We start from the raw sequence: 18596 nt of genomic DNA on the forward strand, positions 1-18596 counted from the left end.
GAGGAGGTTCTCTGCGTAACGGAAGCAACGGACCTCACTGAGGGCTTCTGGGTAACGGGGTGAACCGACAGGAGGGAAACGTGGGTCGGGGGCTTCGGCCCCGCGAGAACTTACGTGAAAGGCAGCCTGTCTTTATTGTTATTATTATTATTATTGTTATTATTGTTATTTTTTGGGAAAGCCGTGCGCTTTATTTATTTATTTTTGCGTGTGTTTATTTTATTCGTTAATTGCATCGTATATAAATATTTAGGAACTAAGAATCATCTTATTTTTGTTATTCATTCTTCACATTATATTTTTGGAACCAAGATTCACTTTATTTTATTTTTTATTCATTCCTGACATTGTATCACGTGACACAGTCTCACAGGCACTGGGATATGTATTTTTTATTTCTTTTATTTTTTATTTTTCGTCAAGGCCGCGATTCACTCTGACGTGTGCTTTTTGTTTGTTGATTGAACACACGACGACGGTGACTACGTCTCGATCGCAGCGATTGTTGTAAAGATAGAGGCCCGAGTCAGAACTCGCGTCTGTGGTTATTATTATTGCTCAACAACCAGGACGGCTCAGAACCTGAGCGGGATGACGGGCCAGTACTTGGGCCTCGCGCGGTCGCAGAGCCGGTCGAAGCTCAGCTGCGCGGCGGCCTCCAGGGCCCGGATCCCGGCGGCGGCCTCCCCGTACAGCGCCTGCATCTCGGCCTCGCGCCGCGCGCCGGGCCTCTCGGACGGAGGCTCCGCCGACCGGTGCCGGGGGAGCAGGTCGTGGTCGGCGGCGATGTAGTCGTCCAGACGGGCTGCGTCCAGCTGCCGCTGCCGCCCTGGGGACGACGGGAGGCCGGTCGGGGTCGGGGTCGGGGTCTGGGTTGGGGTCGGGGTCAGGAGTTGGGGTCGGGGTCAGGGTCAGGGGTCTGGGTCGGGGTCGGGGTCAGGGACTGGCATCGGGGTCAGGGGTTGGGGTCGGGGTCAGGGTCGGGGTCTGGGTCAGGGACTGGGATCGGGGTCAGAGGTCGGGGTCGGGGTCTGGGTTGGGGTCGGGGTCAGGGTCAGGGTCAGGGTCAGGGTCAGGGGTCAGGGTCAGAGGTCGGGGTCGGGGTCTGGGTTGGGGTCAGGGTCAGAGGTCGGGGTCAGGGTCAGAGGTCAGGGTCAGGGGTCGGGGGTCAGGGTCAGGCACAGAGACTCACGCCGCTCGGCCCGGTGCCTCTCGGTGGTGGCGAAGAACTGGCGCAGCTCGTCCGTGATCTCCATGTTGCTCACGTCGCACTCGACCTCCCCGTCCGACGCTTCCTCCTCCTCCTCCTCCTCGTCCTCGTCGCGCGGCCCTCATGGGACGGGCGCGGAGCTCAGGGAAGCCGGCCTCCCCGGGAGCGGACGGCCAGGGGAAACCGAGGCACGCGCGCACCGCCTTCCGGTAGGCGCGCCGGTGCAGCCGCAGCCACGCCAGCGCCGCGCGGTGGTGGCGCCAGTAGCTCGCGTAGGCCGGGTGCGAACACCACGCGCGCGGGGCTTCCGGTGCCGAGGCCTGCGGGACGCGGGGGGGGGCGGAGGAAACAGGGTAAGGGCCTGTTTAAGGGTTCGAATCCCGGCGGCGCCACGACGTCGTAAAAAAGTAAATCTTTAAGAAATAATATCATGTGATTCGTGAATACATGAATATTAATAATAATAATAATAGAACTCATGAATATTAATAGTAATAATAATAATAGGGCCCGGTGGCTGAGGTCCTCGCCTCGATCCCACAGGGGCCGCTGGTTCGAATCCCGGCGGCGCCACGACGTTGTAAAAAAATAAAATAAATCTTTAAAAAATAATAATAATATCATGTGGTTAATGGATAAACGAGTAACAATAATAGGGCTCGTGAATATTGATAAAAGGGCTCGTGAATATTAACGATAGGGCTCATGAATATCGGTGATAGGGCTCATGAATATTAATAATAGGGCTCGTGAATAATAATAGGGCTCACGAATAATAATGGGGCCCATGAATATTGATAAAAGGGCTCGTGAACAATGGCAGGGCTCATGAATATTAATGATAGGGCTCGTGAATAATGATAGGGCCCATGAATATTGATAATAGGGCTCATGAATAATAACAGGGCTCACGAATAATAATGGGGCCCATGAATATTGATAAAAGGGCTCATGAATATCGATAATAGGACTCATGAATATTGGTGATAGGGCTCATGAATATTGGTGATAGGGCTCATGAATATTAATAATATGGCTCGTGAATAATGATAGGGCCCATGAATATTGATAAACGGGCTCATGAATATTAATGATAGGGCTCGTGAATAATGATAGGGCCCATGAATATCGATAAAAGGGCTCGTGAACAACAGTAGGGCTCATGAATATTAATGATAGGGCTCACGAATATCGATAATAGGGCTCATGAATAATAATGATGATGATAATAATAACAGGGCCCGGCGCCGGTTCGAATCCCGGCAGCTCCTGCTCTCGGTGCGTCTGACTTTGTCATAAAATTAAAATTGAAACGTCAATGAGCCAATCAGAGGCTGTGGTTAAGAACTTGTTTTTTTTTTAACACTCTGGAGCCTATGAAACCGTCACAAAATGCAAAATTATTAATAAAAATATATATACGTAATTATCAATATTAACAATGTTTCTAAATGTTTAAAAAATATTTTAAAAAATAAGTAATTAAAAATATATCTACAATTAAAATATTAAAAATATTTTTAAATATTTTAGAAAAATAAATAGATATAATTAGAAAGATTAAAAATATTTTTAAATGTTTAAGAAGTATTTAAAAACAAGTAATTAAAAATATATCTATAATTAAAATATTAAAATATTTTTCAATATCTAAAAAATATTGACAAATATTAAACATCTTTTTAAATATTTAAAAAACATTTTAAAAATAAAGATAGATGTAATGAGAAATATTAAAAATACTTTTAAATATTTGAAAAATGTTTTTGAGAAATAAATAAAATATATATATAATTAAAAATGTTACAAACATTTTTAAATCTTCAAAAAATATTTTAAAAATAATAAAAAAAAACCTATACTTAAAACATTCAAACTATTTTTAAGTACTTAAAAAATAATTACAATATAGACAGCTAAACACACTAAAAAGTCTTTAAATGTTTAGAAAATATTTTAAAGACAAATTAATAAAAGTACAGATGGAACTAGAAACGCTAATAACATTTTTAAATCTTTAAAAAATAATTAGGAGATATATATATATAGTTAATATTAAAAACATTTTTAAAATTTAAATATTTAAAAAAATCTCTAAAAAATAAAAATAATTAGAAATAAAAAAGTAAAGTTGATTATTATTCATGAGCCCTATTATTATTCATGAGCCCTATTATTGAAAATAATAATAAAAATAATTTAAAAATATATATATAACTAAAAAAACACCCCCTTTTCCTCCTCCTCCTCCTCCTCCCCCTCCTCTTCCTCCTCTTCCTCCTCCTCCTCCTCCTCTTCCTCCTCCTCCTCTTCCTCCTCCTCCTCCTCCTCTTCCTCCTCCTCCTCCTCCTCCTCCTCCTCTTCCTCCTCCTCCTCCTCCTCCTCCTCCTCTTCCTCCTCCTCCTCTTCCTCCTCCTCCTCCTCCTCTTCCTCCTCCTCCTCCTCCTCCTCCTCCTCCTCCTCTTCCTCCTCCTCCTCTTCCTCCTCCTCCTCCTCCTCTTCCTCCTCCTCCTCCTCCTCCTCCTCCTCTTCCTCCTCCTCCTCCTCCTCCTCCTCCTCTTCCTCCTCCTCCTCTTCCTCCTCCTCCTCCTCCTCCTCCTCTTCCTCCTCCTCCCCAGCCTCCCCTCCCCAGCCTCCCGGCCTCACCTCCGGGGCGCGGGTCCCGCACGGCGGGGCCTCCATGGCTCGGCGCGGACACGGCCGGACGCCAGGCGGAGCGACGGTTGCCCGGACGACGGAGAGCGCGCTTCCGGTGTGGGGCACACACGCCACGCAGCCGCGACCAGCAGGAAGTCCCGCCCTAGCCGCAGACGCCAGCCCGTCGCGGGCTGCGAAGGGCGGAACTCTGGCCGGCGGGGCGGAAGTGCGGGCTGGCGGGGCGGAAGACGGGCCTGCGGGGCGGAAGTCGGGCTGGCGGGGCTGAATTCGGGCCGGCGGGGCGGAAGTCGGGCCGGCGGGGCGTGAGGGACGGTCCCAGGGAGGGTCGTGGCTCTTTGTGCGCCGCGAACCGCGCGTCCTTCCACCCACGTGACCGGGTTCTCCGCCATCGCGGCCTTCCGCCCCGCCCGCCTGGTCAGCGTCCGCGGGGCTCGCTGCTCGTCTCCCAGAATGCCCCGCACGTGTCTGCAGGGCGCCGCGAGCCGGAGCTTGGTGCCTCTGCGCTTACCTTTCATTTTGTAAACATTTATTTTATTTTTACGACAAAGTCAGACGCACCGAGAGGAGGAGAGACAGAGAGGAAGTGGAGCTGCCGGGATTCGAACCGGCGGCCACATGGGATCAAGGCGCTGCCGTGCCCTATTATTAATATTAATATTGACATTAACATTAATATTAATATTCATGAGCCCTATTAATTTATATTCATGAGCCCTATTATCATTATTTTTAAATATTCAGTTATTCATTAATTACACTGTATCGCATGATATTATCATTTTGTAAACATTATTTGGCTGTGTTAGATCATACAATGTCACGAATGCATGAAAAACAATAAATTCAAAAGAAATTATTGTTATTTTCACATTCATTTATTCATGAATCCCATGGTATGATTATTAATTTCTTAAAGATTGATTTTATTTTTATTACAAAGTCAGATATTCAGACAGGAGCAGAGACAGGGAGGCCGCGATGGCCGGAGCTGCGCCGACGCACAGCCGGGAGCCAGGAGCCTCTTCCCGGTCTCCCGCACGGGTTACGCGTGCGTCAGTTTCTGCGCCGCGAGGTCCGACTGCAGCTGCCACCGCGCCGCCTGGAGGAGCATGTTTCTGAACCAAGGGCCCCCGTCCGCGTTCCGGAACGTTCCGGGTGTTCTCCGGAGTTCTCTCCGGCAGAGATACACGTCGCGCTCTGGGTCCTCGCAGCTCCGCAGGAAGTCGCCTTCCAGCCGGGCCAGGACGGGCGGGAGCGCGTCGAGCGCGCGCAGCTCCTGCTCGACGGTCCAGGCCAGGCGGTTGATGACGAGCTCATCGTCGCGCTCCGAGTCGACGCGCCCGAGGAAAGTGCGCACGGGGAGGCGCCGGACGAGGTCGTGGAGGCACTGGAGCAGCACCGTGCGGTTCCTGGAACGGAAAAAACACCAAAGTTTGCAAGAAAACAAACAATAAAGACGGGATCGGTAGGATTTATATTGAAATCAATACATGTTCTCTGGAAAAAAAAATGTAAATAAATATTTAAATAAATAAATAAAAAAGAATATTCTCTGGAAAAAAAATAATAAAAAAAGAGATAAAAAAAAAAGTAGATAAATATTTAAATAAATATTCTCTGAAAAAAAAAGTAAATAAATATTTAAATAAATAAATATTCTCTGAAAAAAAAATTAAGATAAGGTTGATTGAAAATAATAAAAAAAAAAGATAAGGTTGATCGGTAGGATTTATATTGAAATAAATAAATATTCTCTGGAAAAAGAATAATAAAAAAAAGAGATAAAAAAAAAGCTCCCTGCTTGTGGCCTGGGAAAGCAGTCGATGGGAAGTGGAGCCGCCGGGATTCGAACCGGCGCCCGTATGGGATCGCGGGGCGTTCCAGGCGAGGACTTCAGAAACCCGTCTTACGCTGCGGCTGCGAGTCCGCGGCCTAGCGGGCCAAGCGCAGCTCTGACGCGCCCCCACGACGGCGTGGAAGTGTCAGTCAACAAACCCCGGCCCCGGGACGTGCGTTACCTGGAGTGGACGGTCAGCAGCCCCTGGAACGGCGACGTTTGCCTCCAGCGGAACACGGTCCCGTAGAAGCTTCCGGGCCTCCGGCAGAAGCGCAGGTCGGGAGAGTCGGGGACGACGTCACACTGCATGCGGTCCGACAGCCACTCGTGCACCACGTTCAGGACGTAGTCGGGCGACGTGACGCGGAAACAGGATCGGCGCGTCGCCGCGAGCAGCGCGCCCAGGTCCTCCACGCCGTCTGCGCGAGAGAGAGACGTCAGAGCCCGGCCGGGAGACGGCCCGTTGCATTTATTTATTTCTATTCTTATTTTTAATTTTTTTGTTATCTTTTTATTATTTATTTATCTTTTTTAGTTTATTTATTTATTTATTTTATAATTAAGTTATTCAATTATTTATTTATTTATTTATTTTTTATTACTTATTTTATTTTTTTTATTTATTTTTTTATTTCTTATTTCATTTATTCATTTACTTTTTTATTATTTTAGTTATTTTATTTTCATTTATTTTTTATTTTTATTTGATTAAATTAATAATTAATTTATTTTCATTTATTTATTTTTTTATTTTTTTATTTTTATTTTTTATTTTATTTATTTATTTTTAAATTCATTTTATTTGTTTATTTATTTATTATTTTTTAAATTTATTTATATATTTATTTTATTTTTTTTATTTTTTAAATTATTTATTATTTTATTTTTTATTAAATTTTATTTATTTATTATTTCCATTTTATTTATTTTTTATTATTTTTTAATTAAATAATTAATTAATTCTTTATTATTTTTTATTTTATGTTATTTTTATTATTTATTTATATGTTTTTTAATTTTTAAATTATTTATTAATTATTCATTTTTTATTTTTTGTTTATTTTTTGTTTATTTTTTTATTTGATTAATTAAATAATTAATTATTTTTATTTTTATTTTATTGATTAATTAATTTATTTGTTTACTATCTTTAATTCATTCGTGACATTCTATGATGTAACACAACCAAATACATCAATCTTTAAAAAATAATAATTATAGCATGTGATACAATGTAATTAATGAATAACTGAATACTTTAGAATAATAATAGGGTTCATGAATATTAATATTAGTATCAATATCAATATTAATAATAATAATAGGGCTCGGCATCGCCTCGATCCCATGTGGCCGCCGGTTCGAATCCCGGCAGCTCCACTTCCTCTCTGTCATCAAAATGAATAAATCTTAAAAAAAATAATAATAATACCATGTAATACATGAATATTAAAATAACAATGAACCGCAACAATTTACCTAAACGCGTCTTCTCTGGGAACGTCATCACGTGCGTCCCGTGCGCGACGTCTTCCAGGTCCAGGCCCAGCCGGCCGCACAGCACGTACCGGTCCCGGGCGCGGTCGTCGGGCCCGCCCTCGCCCACGTGCAGCAGCAGCGTGCAGCGGCACCGGCGCAGCGCCAGCAGCGGCGGAAGTGACGTGAGCGCCGTCACCAGCCGTGCGCTGCGTCTCCCCGGCGCTCTCCGACCGTCCGACGTCTGTTGCGGCTCAGCGGGACAAGCCCACGTGGCCGCGTTGGCGTCGCCTCCCGCGCGGGGCGGCATCCCGTGTGCGGCCGGGCCGGAGCGTGCGCTGAGCCGGATCAGCCGGGTGCGGCAGCGGACGGGCCGGGAGCCGGCGCCGTGGGTTCGATCCACGAGCAGGGATAAAGTCAGGGCGCGGCCGGACCTGCGGGGGAAAGGAAGGAAAGAATTCATCATTTCGCGGAGTTTTCCGGAGGTTTTACTATTATCAATTATCATGCATCAATATTCATATATTAATATTCATGAGCCCTATTATCATTTTTGACATTCATTATACCAATACTACTATCAATCATTATTTATTAATATTAATATTCATGAGCCCTATTATCATTTTTGATATTCATCATATCAATATTATCATCCATTATTATATATCAATATTAATATTAATATTCATGAGCCCTATTATTCTAATATTCATTTTTATATGTCAATATTACTATCAATTATCATGTATCAATATTAATATATCGATATTAATATTCATGAGCCCTATTATTTTAACATTTCTTATTATGTATCAATATTATTGTCAATTATGTATCGATATTAATATATCAATATTAATGTTCATGAGCCCTATCATTATTTTTAATATTCATCATTAGATATCAATATTATTATCAGTCATCGTATATCAATATTAATATATTGATATTAATATTCATGAGCCCTGCTATCATTTTTAGTGTTCATTATTATATTTCAATATCATTATCAATTATTAAATGTTAAGATTAATATTCATGAGCCCTATTATTTGTAATATTCATTCTTATATACCAATATTATTATCAATTATCATGTATCAATATTAATATATTGATATTGATATTCATGAGCCCTGTTGTTATTTTTAAAATTCATTATTATATATCAAAATTATTAGCAATCATCATATGTCAATATTAATATTCATGAGCCCGATTATTATTTGTAATATTCATCACTCAGTAATTCCATGGTATTACATATTATTATTATTATTTTCCTCATCTGGCTCTGCCGCGTACGACGACGCAATTAGCGAATTACAAATCACAAATACGTTTAAAAACGCGCTGATGTATTTTCACGGCACCGTCAGACCGCGTGCTTTGCGCGGCGCGGTTCCGGAAGCTTCCGGCAGCGCCGCGACGTCAGGATGTACTCACGCCTCCCAGGCCGGCGCGGTCTGCACGCCGACCACCAGCTTGTCGTCCAGGACGCGGTACCACGTCTTCTCCACGGGCCGTGTGCAGCCCCGGCAACCGCCCGGCGGGTCCCGCGGCTCCGAGGACGGGACACGGTGCTCGTCTTCGCCCCAGAGCGGCACGAGCCCAGCCTCCTGCAAGACATGAAGAATGAGGGCCTCGCCTCGGTCCCACGGGGCCGCCGGTTCGAATCCCGGCAGCTCCACTTCCTCTCTGTCATCAAAATAAATAAATCTTTAAAAAATAATAATATCACCTAATACCATGTAATCACTGAATAATGAATATTAAAAAAATAACAGGGCTCATGAATATGAATATGGATAGACAATAATTGCTGATAATATTGATATATGATAATGAATATTAAAATAAACCTTCAACGTAGAAACCATGAGCTTCACCTGCTGCGTCCGCGGCGCGCGGCCGTCCTTGCCGTGCACGAGGCTCAGCAACGCCGCGAAGGACCTCGCGAGCACCTTGTCCTTGAGCGCGAGCTGCCGCCTCAGCCCCCCGACCGCGGCCGCGCCGACCTGCGAGCGGGAAGACGAGTTGGCGCCGAAGGAGTTTCTCGGTGAGAGAGACCGGGGTCCAAACCCCGCGCCGAAAACGTGGCAGTTTTCGGACGACGGCCGTTCGCGGCACGGGATTCATGCGACCTGTTTTCCCGCGGACGTTCTTTTTTAAAACATTGCTTTCGTGTGAAATAAACTCGGAGGGAGGTGACGATAGAGATACATTAAATATAATATGTACGATGGCATGTTATATATTATATATGTAAATAGATTGTAATATGTTAAATATATACGTTAAATATACATCTCATATGTCATATATTATATATTATATACATATTATATATATTATATATAATGGGGAAGGAATATATATTATATATTATATATCATATATATTACATATAATACATATAAAAATATGTTATAATATATGTTAAATATACATATAATATATATATAGGGCAAGGAATATATTTTATATAATATATATATATTATCTGTCATATATATTACATATAATATATATAAAAATATAACATATATTAAATATATTAAATATACATATTATATATCATATATTGGGGAAGGAATCTATTTTATATAATCTATATATTATATTATCTATCATATATATATTACATATGATATATATAAAAATAGATTGTAATATATCAAATATCTATATTAAATATACATATTATAGAGCATATATTATATATATCATAAATGATATACATATGATATATATATTATATATATTGAGAAGGAAGATATATATTATATACATTATATCATATATCATATATATTACATATAATCTTTATTAAATATATTATAATCTATATTAAATATATATAATAGATCATATATATTACATATATAATATACATATTATAGATATATATATATATGGGAAGGAGTATATATATATTATATAATAATATATATTAGAATATATTATCTATGTAAATATATTGTAATATGTTAAATATATATTAGATATACATACTAAATATCATATATTATGTATATTATATATATATAGGGGAAGGAATATATATATATCACATAATAGTCTATATTATAATATATTATACATGTAAATATATTGTAATATATTATAATATGTATTAGATGTATATATCATCTATCCTATTTTGCATATATGCATATGATCTACATTATCTATGCAGGGGAAGGAAGCTTCCGGGCGCTGTGCGTGCACAGCCTGTTCGCACGCCGACCGAGTCACGATGTGCCGCGCTCTCTGGCGCTAAGACGCCTGCCGCGCTGCCACGACTCTACGGGCCCGGGAACGGGCTTTGGCCATTTTCCCTCCCGAAGCTTCCTGCACAGCCTCACCCGACGGGCGGACGGGCACTAACTTGGAGCGCTGCCCGCAGAGGCGGGATCAGCAGGCGGCGACTGTCCCGCGCGCCGTCCTCTTCCCCGAGGCCCGGTGCTTCGCTCTAGGACATGGAAAAGAAAGAGAAACACACTTGAACGGCAACACTTGGTGCGATCAACAAACTGCGGTGCGATCAACAAACTGCGGTGCGATCAACAAACTGCGGTGCGATCAACAAACTGCGGTGCGATCAACAAACTGCGGTGCGATCAACAAACTGCCAGCGATCAACAAACTGCGGTGCGATCAACAAACTGCCAGCGATCAACAAACTACCGTGAAACTCTCTCTGGGCAAGGCCGAGCTTGGTGCGATCAACAAACTGCCGTGAAGCTCTGGGCAAGGCCCAGCGTAAGGATCACAGCCGCTATAATATGGATATTAGCCATGCTGCCGGGCCCTATTATTATTATTAATATTCATGGGCCCTATTATTACTTTTTAATATCAATATTCATTTATTCATTAATTACATGCTATCATTATTATTTAAAGATTTATTTATTTTGATGACAAAGACAGAGAGGAAGTGGAGCTGCCGGGATTCGAACCCGCGGCCCCGGCGGTGAAACGAGAACTCACCGAGTAGTGGATGTCGCCGAGGTCCGTCAGCACGAACGACGCCAGGCGGTCTGAGTTCGAGCCGTTGCGGAGAAGCAGCAGCACCTGCTCCGTGCCGCGCCCCACAAAGTCGTCGACCAGCACCGCGTGGACGTCTCCCCACGCCGCGGCGACCTGAGCGATCGTAGAAACCGAAAATACTGTGTAAATACGTACGAGAAATAAAAATATTGTATAAACTAGAAATATTGTAGAAACTAAAAATATTCTATCAACTAAAAATATTCTATAAACTAAAAATATTCTATCAACTAAAAATATTGTATAAAGTAAAAATATTGTATAAATACGTATGAGAAATAAAAATATTGTATAAACTAAAAATATAAAAATATTCTATAAACTAAAAAATATTGTATAAAGTAAAAATATTCTATCAACTAAAAATATTGTATAAACTAAAAGTATTCTATAAACTAAAAATAAAAGTAAATACGTAAATAAAAATATTGTATAAAGTAAAAATATTGTATAAAGTAAATACGTATGAGAAATAAAAATATTCTATAAACTAAAAATATAAAAATATTCCATAAACTAAAAATATTGTAGAAATACGTAAATAAAAATATTGTATAAACTAAAAATAAAAGTAAATACGTAAATAAAAATATTCTATCAACTAACAATATTCTACAACTGCAGTTGCGACCCCTGCCTGAACAACAAGGTGTTTCGATCGACTCTTGATTGACTCACAGCCCTGACCTGGACGTTGACATGTTGTCGGGATAATATGCAAATATTAGCAAATATATTCATATTCATGACTGCACCGTGCGGACGTGCCGCCATGACGTACGAGTGAGGTTGTGCGAGAGTCGCTCCCGGGCTCATCCGGGAACCGTCGCCCCGTGGGCCTTAAAGGGTGCGAGTTTAGGTACTTTTATAAAGTACTTTTATGGTACTTTTATAAGTACAATGTGATTAATGAAGTAAAAATAAAATAAAAAAAAAATAATAAAATAAAATAAAATAGAATAAAATAAAATAAAATAAATTAAAAAAAATAAAATAAATAAAATAAAATAAAATAAATAAAATAAATAAAACAGAATAAATAAAATCAAATAAAATAAGTAAAATAAAATAAATAAAATAGAATAAAAAAAATAAAATAAAATAACAGAAATAAAATAAATAAATAAATAAAATGAAAAAATAAATAAAATAAATAAATAAAATAAATAAATAAATAAAATGAAAAAATAAAAAAAATAAATAAATAAAATAAAATAAATAAATAAAATAAAATAAAATAAATAAATAAAATAAATAAAATAAAATAAAATAAATAAAATAAAATGAAGTAAAAATAAAATAGAATAAATAAAATAAATACATATATATATGGGGTGGGGAGAATCCCAGTAGCTATGAAACGGTGTCACATAATACAACGTAATTAATGAATTAGAAATAAAATAAAGAAAAAACAACAACAAACTTGTATCGCTGGTCATTAAAGATGCATGAAAATAGATGTGTTTCGTTATTCTTCATATTTTCAGGCTCCTGACTGCAACGTCACTCACCGACGTCACTCACCAACGTCACCGACCGACGTCACTCACCAACGTCACCGACCGACGTCACCGATGTCACTCACCGACGTCACTCACCGACCAACGTCACTCACCGACGTCACCAACGTCACCGACCAACGTCACCGACCAACGTCACTCACTGACGTCACTCACCGACGTCACTCACTGACGTCACTCACCAACATCACTCCCCGACGTCACCGACCAACGTCACCGACCAACGTCAGTCACTGACGTCACTCACCGACGTCACCGACCAACGTCACCGACCGACGTCACTCACCGACGTCACTCACCGACGTCACTCACCGACGTCACCGACCAACGTCACCGACCGACGTCACCGACCAACGTCACTCACCAACGTCACCAACGTCACTCACCAACGTCACTCACCGACGTCACCAACGTCACTCACCAACGTCACTCACCAACGTCACTCACCGACGTCACCGACCAACGTCACCAACATCACCGACTGACGTCACTCACCGACGTCACCCCCCGACGTCACCCCCCGACGTCACTGACCTGGAAGCTGCTCCCGCACACGGCGCACGCCTGGCCGGCGTCCAGCGACACGACGAAGAAGCGCTTTCCGTCGCCGGCGTCCAGGGGCTGCACGGCGCGGGCGCGGCCGGGCGGAAGCCGGCACACCCTGGTCGGGGCCCCGTCGCGGAGCCAGACCAGCCGGCCGCTCGCCGTGAGGGCGAGCAGAGACACGCGCAGCCGATCGCCGAGCACCTCGGCCGCGCAGACGCGCGCGTGCGTCACGTCGCGGTAGGCGGCGGGGACGGCGCACGCGCCGCGCAGCGTCTCCCGCCTGTCCAGGGCGTAGAAGCACAAGTCGCCGTCGCCCCTGCGCCCCAGCAGCACCGCGCCCACGTCCGCCACCTCCCCCGCCCACAGGACGCGCGCGGTGACGTCGGGGACGCCGACGACGCGCGCGCTGGCGGACGACAGGAGGCAGAGCGCGTCGCCGCGCCGCCACAACACGGACGGGCCGCCCAGGACCCGGACGCTGTCCTCGAACTCGCGGTCGAGCGTGAAGCTCAAGCGCGTCTCGAACGTGTCGTCGGCGTGCAGGAGCAGCAGCAGGAAGCGGAGGGCGGCGCTGCCGTCGCCACGTGTTCGCATCATCGCGTACGGGAGCTCGAGGCCGACCCGGAAGTCCGACACGCGGCCGCAACGCGCCACCTGCAAGGCGGACATGTTTTCTTCTTCCCGGAAGCGGAAGGTCGCCGCGGATCTCGGCACGAAGGTTCCCGAGCCGGCGTCGAACGCCATCCTGCGCACGTGCAGCGCCGCGGGCGCGTCGGCCGCAGGGTGTGCCGGGCGCAACCGGAAGGCGAGGACCTCGCCCTGGTGACACACGAGCGTTTCTTCGTGGGCGCAGGACGGCGCCCGTTTGCGGCTCATGGCGCAGTTTCCGGTCCGGGTGCGGGTCCGGTGGGAAAACGCAAAGCGGCTCCGCTCGGCGCGACGAAACCTAAAACCAGAAATGAGGAAAATGAGGAAAAAACCAGAAATGAGGGAAAAACCGGAAATGAGGAAAATGAGGAAAAAAACCAGAAATGAGGAAAAAAACAAGAAATGAGGAAAATGAGGAAAAAACAAGAAATGAGGAAAATGAGGAAAAAACCAGAAATGAGGGAAAAACCGGAAATGAGGAAAATGAGGAAAAAAACAAAAAATGAGGAAAATGAGGAAAAAACAAGAAATGAGGAAAATGAGGAAAAAAACAAGAAATCACGAGAAGCTACAATAAAGCTTGAAAAGGTTCCTGAACGAATAATAAAAATAAATGCAAGTTTATGCAAATCACATTTTTTTTTAGATGAAGGAAGTCACTGTAAAAAGTTCCGGAACGAATAATAAAAATAAATGCATAAGTAAATAAAAATAAAGAAACAAAAAGGTATGTTCTTAAACAATCCGTGCTTTCTTTATTTTATGGACTTTGTTCTATGCAAATTTCGCCTCGTTGTATTCAGTTATTTTAATTGTTAATTCCGGCGTTAATATGTTAATATTCTGGAGAAAAGTGCAGACGAGGTGATCGAAATCAAAGCCCAACTTGTTTTATTCTTTCCTAATAAAAACAGACTCATGGGGCCCGGCGGCTGAGGGCCTCGCCTCGATCCCACACGGCCGCTGGTTCGAATCCCGGCTCCTCCTCTCAGTAGATCTGACTTTGTCATCAAAATAAATAAATCTTAAAAAAAAAAGAGACATGCGGACATAATATAATAATAATATAATAAATATAATAAATATAATCTAATATAAATATAATAAATATAATAATGCAATACTATATATATATAGTATTCAAATTTTTTTTCATTAAGAGACATGCGGATATAATATAATAAATATGATAATTATAATAATACTATAATATAATAAATATAATATAAATATAATCATACAATACAATATATATAGTATTCAAATTTGTTTCATTAAGAGACATGCAGATATAATAATAATATAATATAATAAATATAATAAATATAATATAAATATAATAATAAAATACTATGTTTATATAGTATTCAAATTTTTTTTCATTAAGAGACATGTGGGGCCCGGCGGCGTGGCCTAGTGGCTGAGGTCCTCGCCTTGATCCCATGTGGCCGCCGGTTCGAATCCCGGAGGCTCCACTTCCTCTCTGTCTCTCCTCCTCTCGGTGTATCTGACTTTGTCATCAAAATAAAATAAATCTCTCTTTTTTAATTTATTTATTATTTTTAACTCATTCATTACATCGTATTGCGTGACAGAGCCAAATAAATAAATCTTTAGAAAATAATAATAATATCTAATACCATGTAATTACTGAACAATGAATATTAAAAATAATAGGGCTCATGAATATTAATATTAATTTTAAATATTATTTAAAAATTATAATAATACCATGTAATTAATGAATAAATGAATATCAAAAATAATAATAATATCATCTAATACCATGTAATTAATGAATAAATGAATATTAAAAAAATAATAATATTAATAATAGGGCTCGGCAGCGCCTTGATCCCATGTGGCCGCCGGTTCGAATCCCGGCAGCTCCACTTCCTCTCTGTCTCTCCTCCTCTCGGTGGGTCTGACTTTGTCATCAAAAACAAAATAAATCTTAAAAAAACAAAGATTGTATGTATTTATGGAGGGGCAGTCACGCAGTGCAAGGCAGAGCTTCTCCCCGCTCTTCCCCCGTGGGTGTCGGAGCCCGGGGACCGGGTCCGTCCTCCGCTGCTTCCCCAGGGGCATTCGCGGGTGCGAAGTGGGGCGCTCCGGGCTTGAACCTGTGGCTGGCTGACGCGGGCGGCCGTGGTTTAATCCTCTGTTCCACAACCACCAGCGGTCGGCGACGGTGTTTCCGCGCAGCTCGTCGGAGGGGCGATCTTACCTCTCCGGGCCGCACGCCAGCTCGGACGCCGCGCCTCCCAAGCCCCCGCCGGCGCACGACGGGCAGCGACGCCGGGTCTGAGCGTGCGCGGAGCGGGGCGGGGCCGGGGAGCGAACCGGCAGCCCCGGCGGCCCCGGAGGCGGAGGAGGCGGGCCTCGGGCGGAGGCTGCTGGAAGGCCCAGGGCGGAGCGCAGCGCGCGTGCGCGCCGGCGGGCGGCGGGGGCGGGGCCGCAGTGCAGCAGGGGGCGTGTCCTGGGGCCGTGGGCGCGGCGCGCGTGCGCCTTCGGCTGGCGGGGGCGGGGCCGCAGTACTAGAGGGGGCGTGTCCTGGGGGCGTGGGCCGCGCGTGCGCGCCGGCGGGGGCGGGACCGCAGTGCGGGAGGGGACGTGTCCTAGGGGCGCGGCGCGCGTGCGCCTTCGGCTGGCGGGGGCGGGGCCGCAGTACTAGAGGGGGCGTGTCCTGGGATCGTGGGCCGCGCGTGCGCGCCGGCGGCCGATAGGGGCGGGGCCGCAGTGCGGAGGCGGGGGGCGTGTCCTGGGGGCGTGGGCCGCGCGTGCGCCGGGGGCCGGCAGGGGGCGGGGCCGCAGTGCTGGAGGCGGGACGGGCGTGTCCCCAGCGAGGAGCCAATAGGGACTCCCGCCGAGCGCTCGGTCCCGCCCGCCAGAGCCGAGCGGCCGCATCGGATTGGGCGTCGCCGCGGCACTTCCGGCCGCCGTGCTGCGTCTCCTTCCGGGCGGGTGATGAGACGCCGGGGCGGCGGCGGCGACGGCGGGAGCGGAGGCAGCGACAGGCAGGAGCGCGGCGGCCATGGCGGAGGTGAGGCGCGCGGGGCTGGGCTGAGGGGAAGGCGGGTGAGCCGGGGGTCGCGGGTTCGAGTCCTGGCTTGACGCCCCCGTCGTTCTCCCCGTGCAGCATCAGGCGCAGCTGAAAGCCCAGCTCATCTCCGAGACCCGGAGGAGGTTCGAGGCCGAGTACGTGACAGGTGGGTTTTTGGGCCGCGGTCCGGTGGGGACCTACGAACTGCACAAGTACTGAGCTTAGGGACCTGCAAACGGGTGCTTCCACCCCAAGCGTCTCCCCACGCTTCGCCTCGGCCGTCATGTTGGTTCAACTTGCGCGTCACGAGTTCGAGGCTTGGCAGAGGCCCCGTGTGATTTTCAACTGTCCCGGATTGAGACATCCGTGGGTGACCCGGAACAAATAGGCAGCTCTGTGCCACACGGCCTGGGCAGGAAGTCGTTGCCAGTTTTCTCCACACCCCAGACTTGGCCTCAGAGTTGCAAAAGCGCCGGATTCACTCTTAGCCTAGAGATCTCGTTTCTCACAACTTCACGCTGTTCCAGGCAAGACAGACAGGGAGCCACGGGGTCAGCCAGCTCCGCCCACCCCGTCTGGTGAAGATTTTTAAAGATTTATTCATTTTATTACAAAGTCAGACGCACCGAGAGGAGGAGAGACAGAGAGGAAGTGGAGCTGCCGGGATTCGAACCAGCGGCCACATGGGATCAAGGCACTGCCGAGCCCTATTATTATTATGAATATTATTTTAATATTCATTTATTTTTAATATTAATATTCATTTATTCAGTACATGGTATTACATGACATTATTATTATTTTTTTAAGATTTATTTTATTTTTATGACAAAGTCAGATCCACCGAGAGGAGGAGAGACAGAGAGGAAGTGGAGCTGCCGGGATTCGAACCAGCGGCCACATGGGATCAAGGTGCTGCCGAGCCCTGTTATTATTATTATTATTATTTTAATATTCATTTATGCATTAATTACATGGTATTAGATGATATTATTTTTTTTTAAAGATTTATTTTATTTTTATGACAAAGTCAGATATACTGAGAGGAGGAGAGACAGAGAGGAAGTGGAGCTGCCGGGATTCGAACCAGCGGCCACATGGGATCAAGGCGCTGCCGAGCCCTATTATTATTATGAATATTATTTTAATATTCATTTATGCATTAATTACATGATATTACATGCTATTACTATTATTTTTTAAACATATTTATTTGGCTGTGTTACGTAATACAATGTAATTAATGAATTAAAAACAATAAATAAATTAAAGAAAAAAAAGATTTATTTTATTTTTATGACAAAGTCGGACACACCGAGAGGAGGAGAGACAGAGAGGAAGTGGAGCTGCCGGGATTCGAACCGGCGGCCACATGGGATCGAGGCGAGGACCTCAGCCACCGGGCCACGCCGCCGGGCCCTATTATTATTATTTTTATTATTATTCATGAGCCCTATTATTATTAATAATATTCATTTATTCATTAATTACGTTGTATTACATGATATAATTATTTTTTAAAGATTTATTTATTTGGCTGTGTCACGTAATAGCATGTCATGAATCAATTAAAGATATTAAATACATTTTAAAAGT

At 44.2% G+C, this 18596-nt stretch overlaps 2 protein-coding genes across 2 annotated transcripts; both read right to left on the reverse strand.

The window, feature by feature from the left end:
- Window positions 1-575: 575 nt before the first annotated feature.
- On the reverse strand, window positions 576-4383 carry LOC131478686 (gem-associated protein 8-like). Its single transcript, XM_058659273.1, is given in 5 exon segments — window positions 576-829; window positions 1193-1323; window positions 1325-1530; window positions 1572-1623; window positions 3857-4383. Coding segments are annotated over 5 exon segments (1170 nt in total).
- A 527-nt stretch (window positions 4384-4910) lies between these two features.
- LOC131478687 (Fanconi anemia group B protein-like) lies at window positions 4911-14185 on the reverse strand. Its single transcript, XM_058659274.1, has 8 exons — window positions 13298-14185; window positions 11181-11333; window positions 10576-10659; window positions 9047-9202; window positions 8631-8803; window positions 7185-7615; window positions 5887-6124; window positions 4911-5277 (listed from the first exon to the last, which is right to left on the reverse strand). The coding sequence occupies exons 1-8, from the start codon at window positions 14183-14185 to the stop codon at window positions 4911-4913; spliced, it is 2490 nt and encodes an 829-aa protein (XP_058515257.1).
- Between the last annotated feature and the right edge of the window lie 4411 nt (window positions 14186-18596).

The sequence above is a fragment of the Ochotona princeps genome, chromosome Y (genome assembly GCF_030435755.1).
Source record: "Ochotona princeps isolate mOchPri1 chromosome Y, mOchPri1.hap1, whole genome shotgun sequence".
NCBI lineage: Eukaryota > Metazoa > Chordata > Mammalia > Lagomorpha > Ochotonidae > Ochotona > Ochotona princeps.

Coding starts and splice junctions, on each gene's coding strand:
- LOC131478687 (XM_058659274.1), bottom strand. CDS start 14,185: ATGAGCCGCAAACGGGCGCCGTCCTGCGCCCACGAAGAAACGCTCGTG. Junction 10,660..11,180: donor TCGGCGACATCCACTACTCG/GTGAGTTCTCGT, acceptor TCCATGTCCTAG/AGCGAAGCACCGGGCCTCGG. Junction 6,125..7,184: donor CCCAGAGAAGACGCGTTTAG/GTAAATTGTTGC, acceptor TCTCTCGCGCAG/ACGGCGTGGAGGACCTGGGC.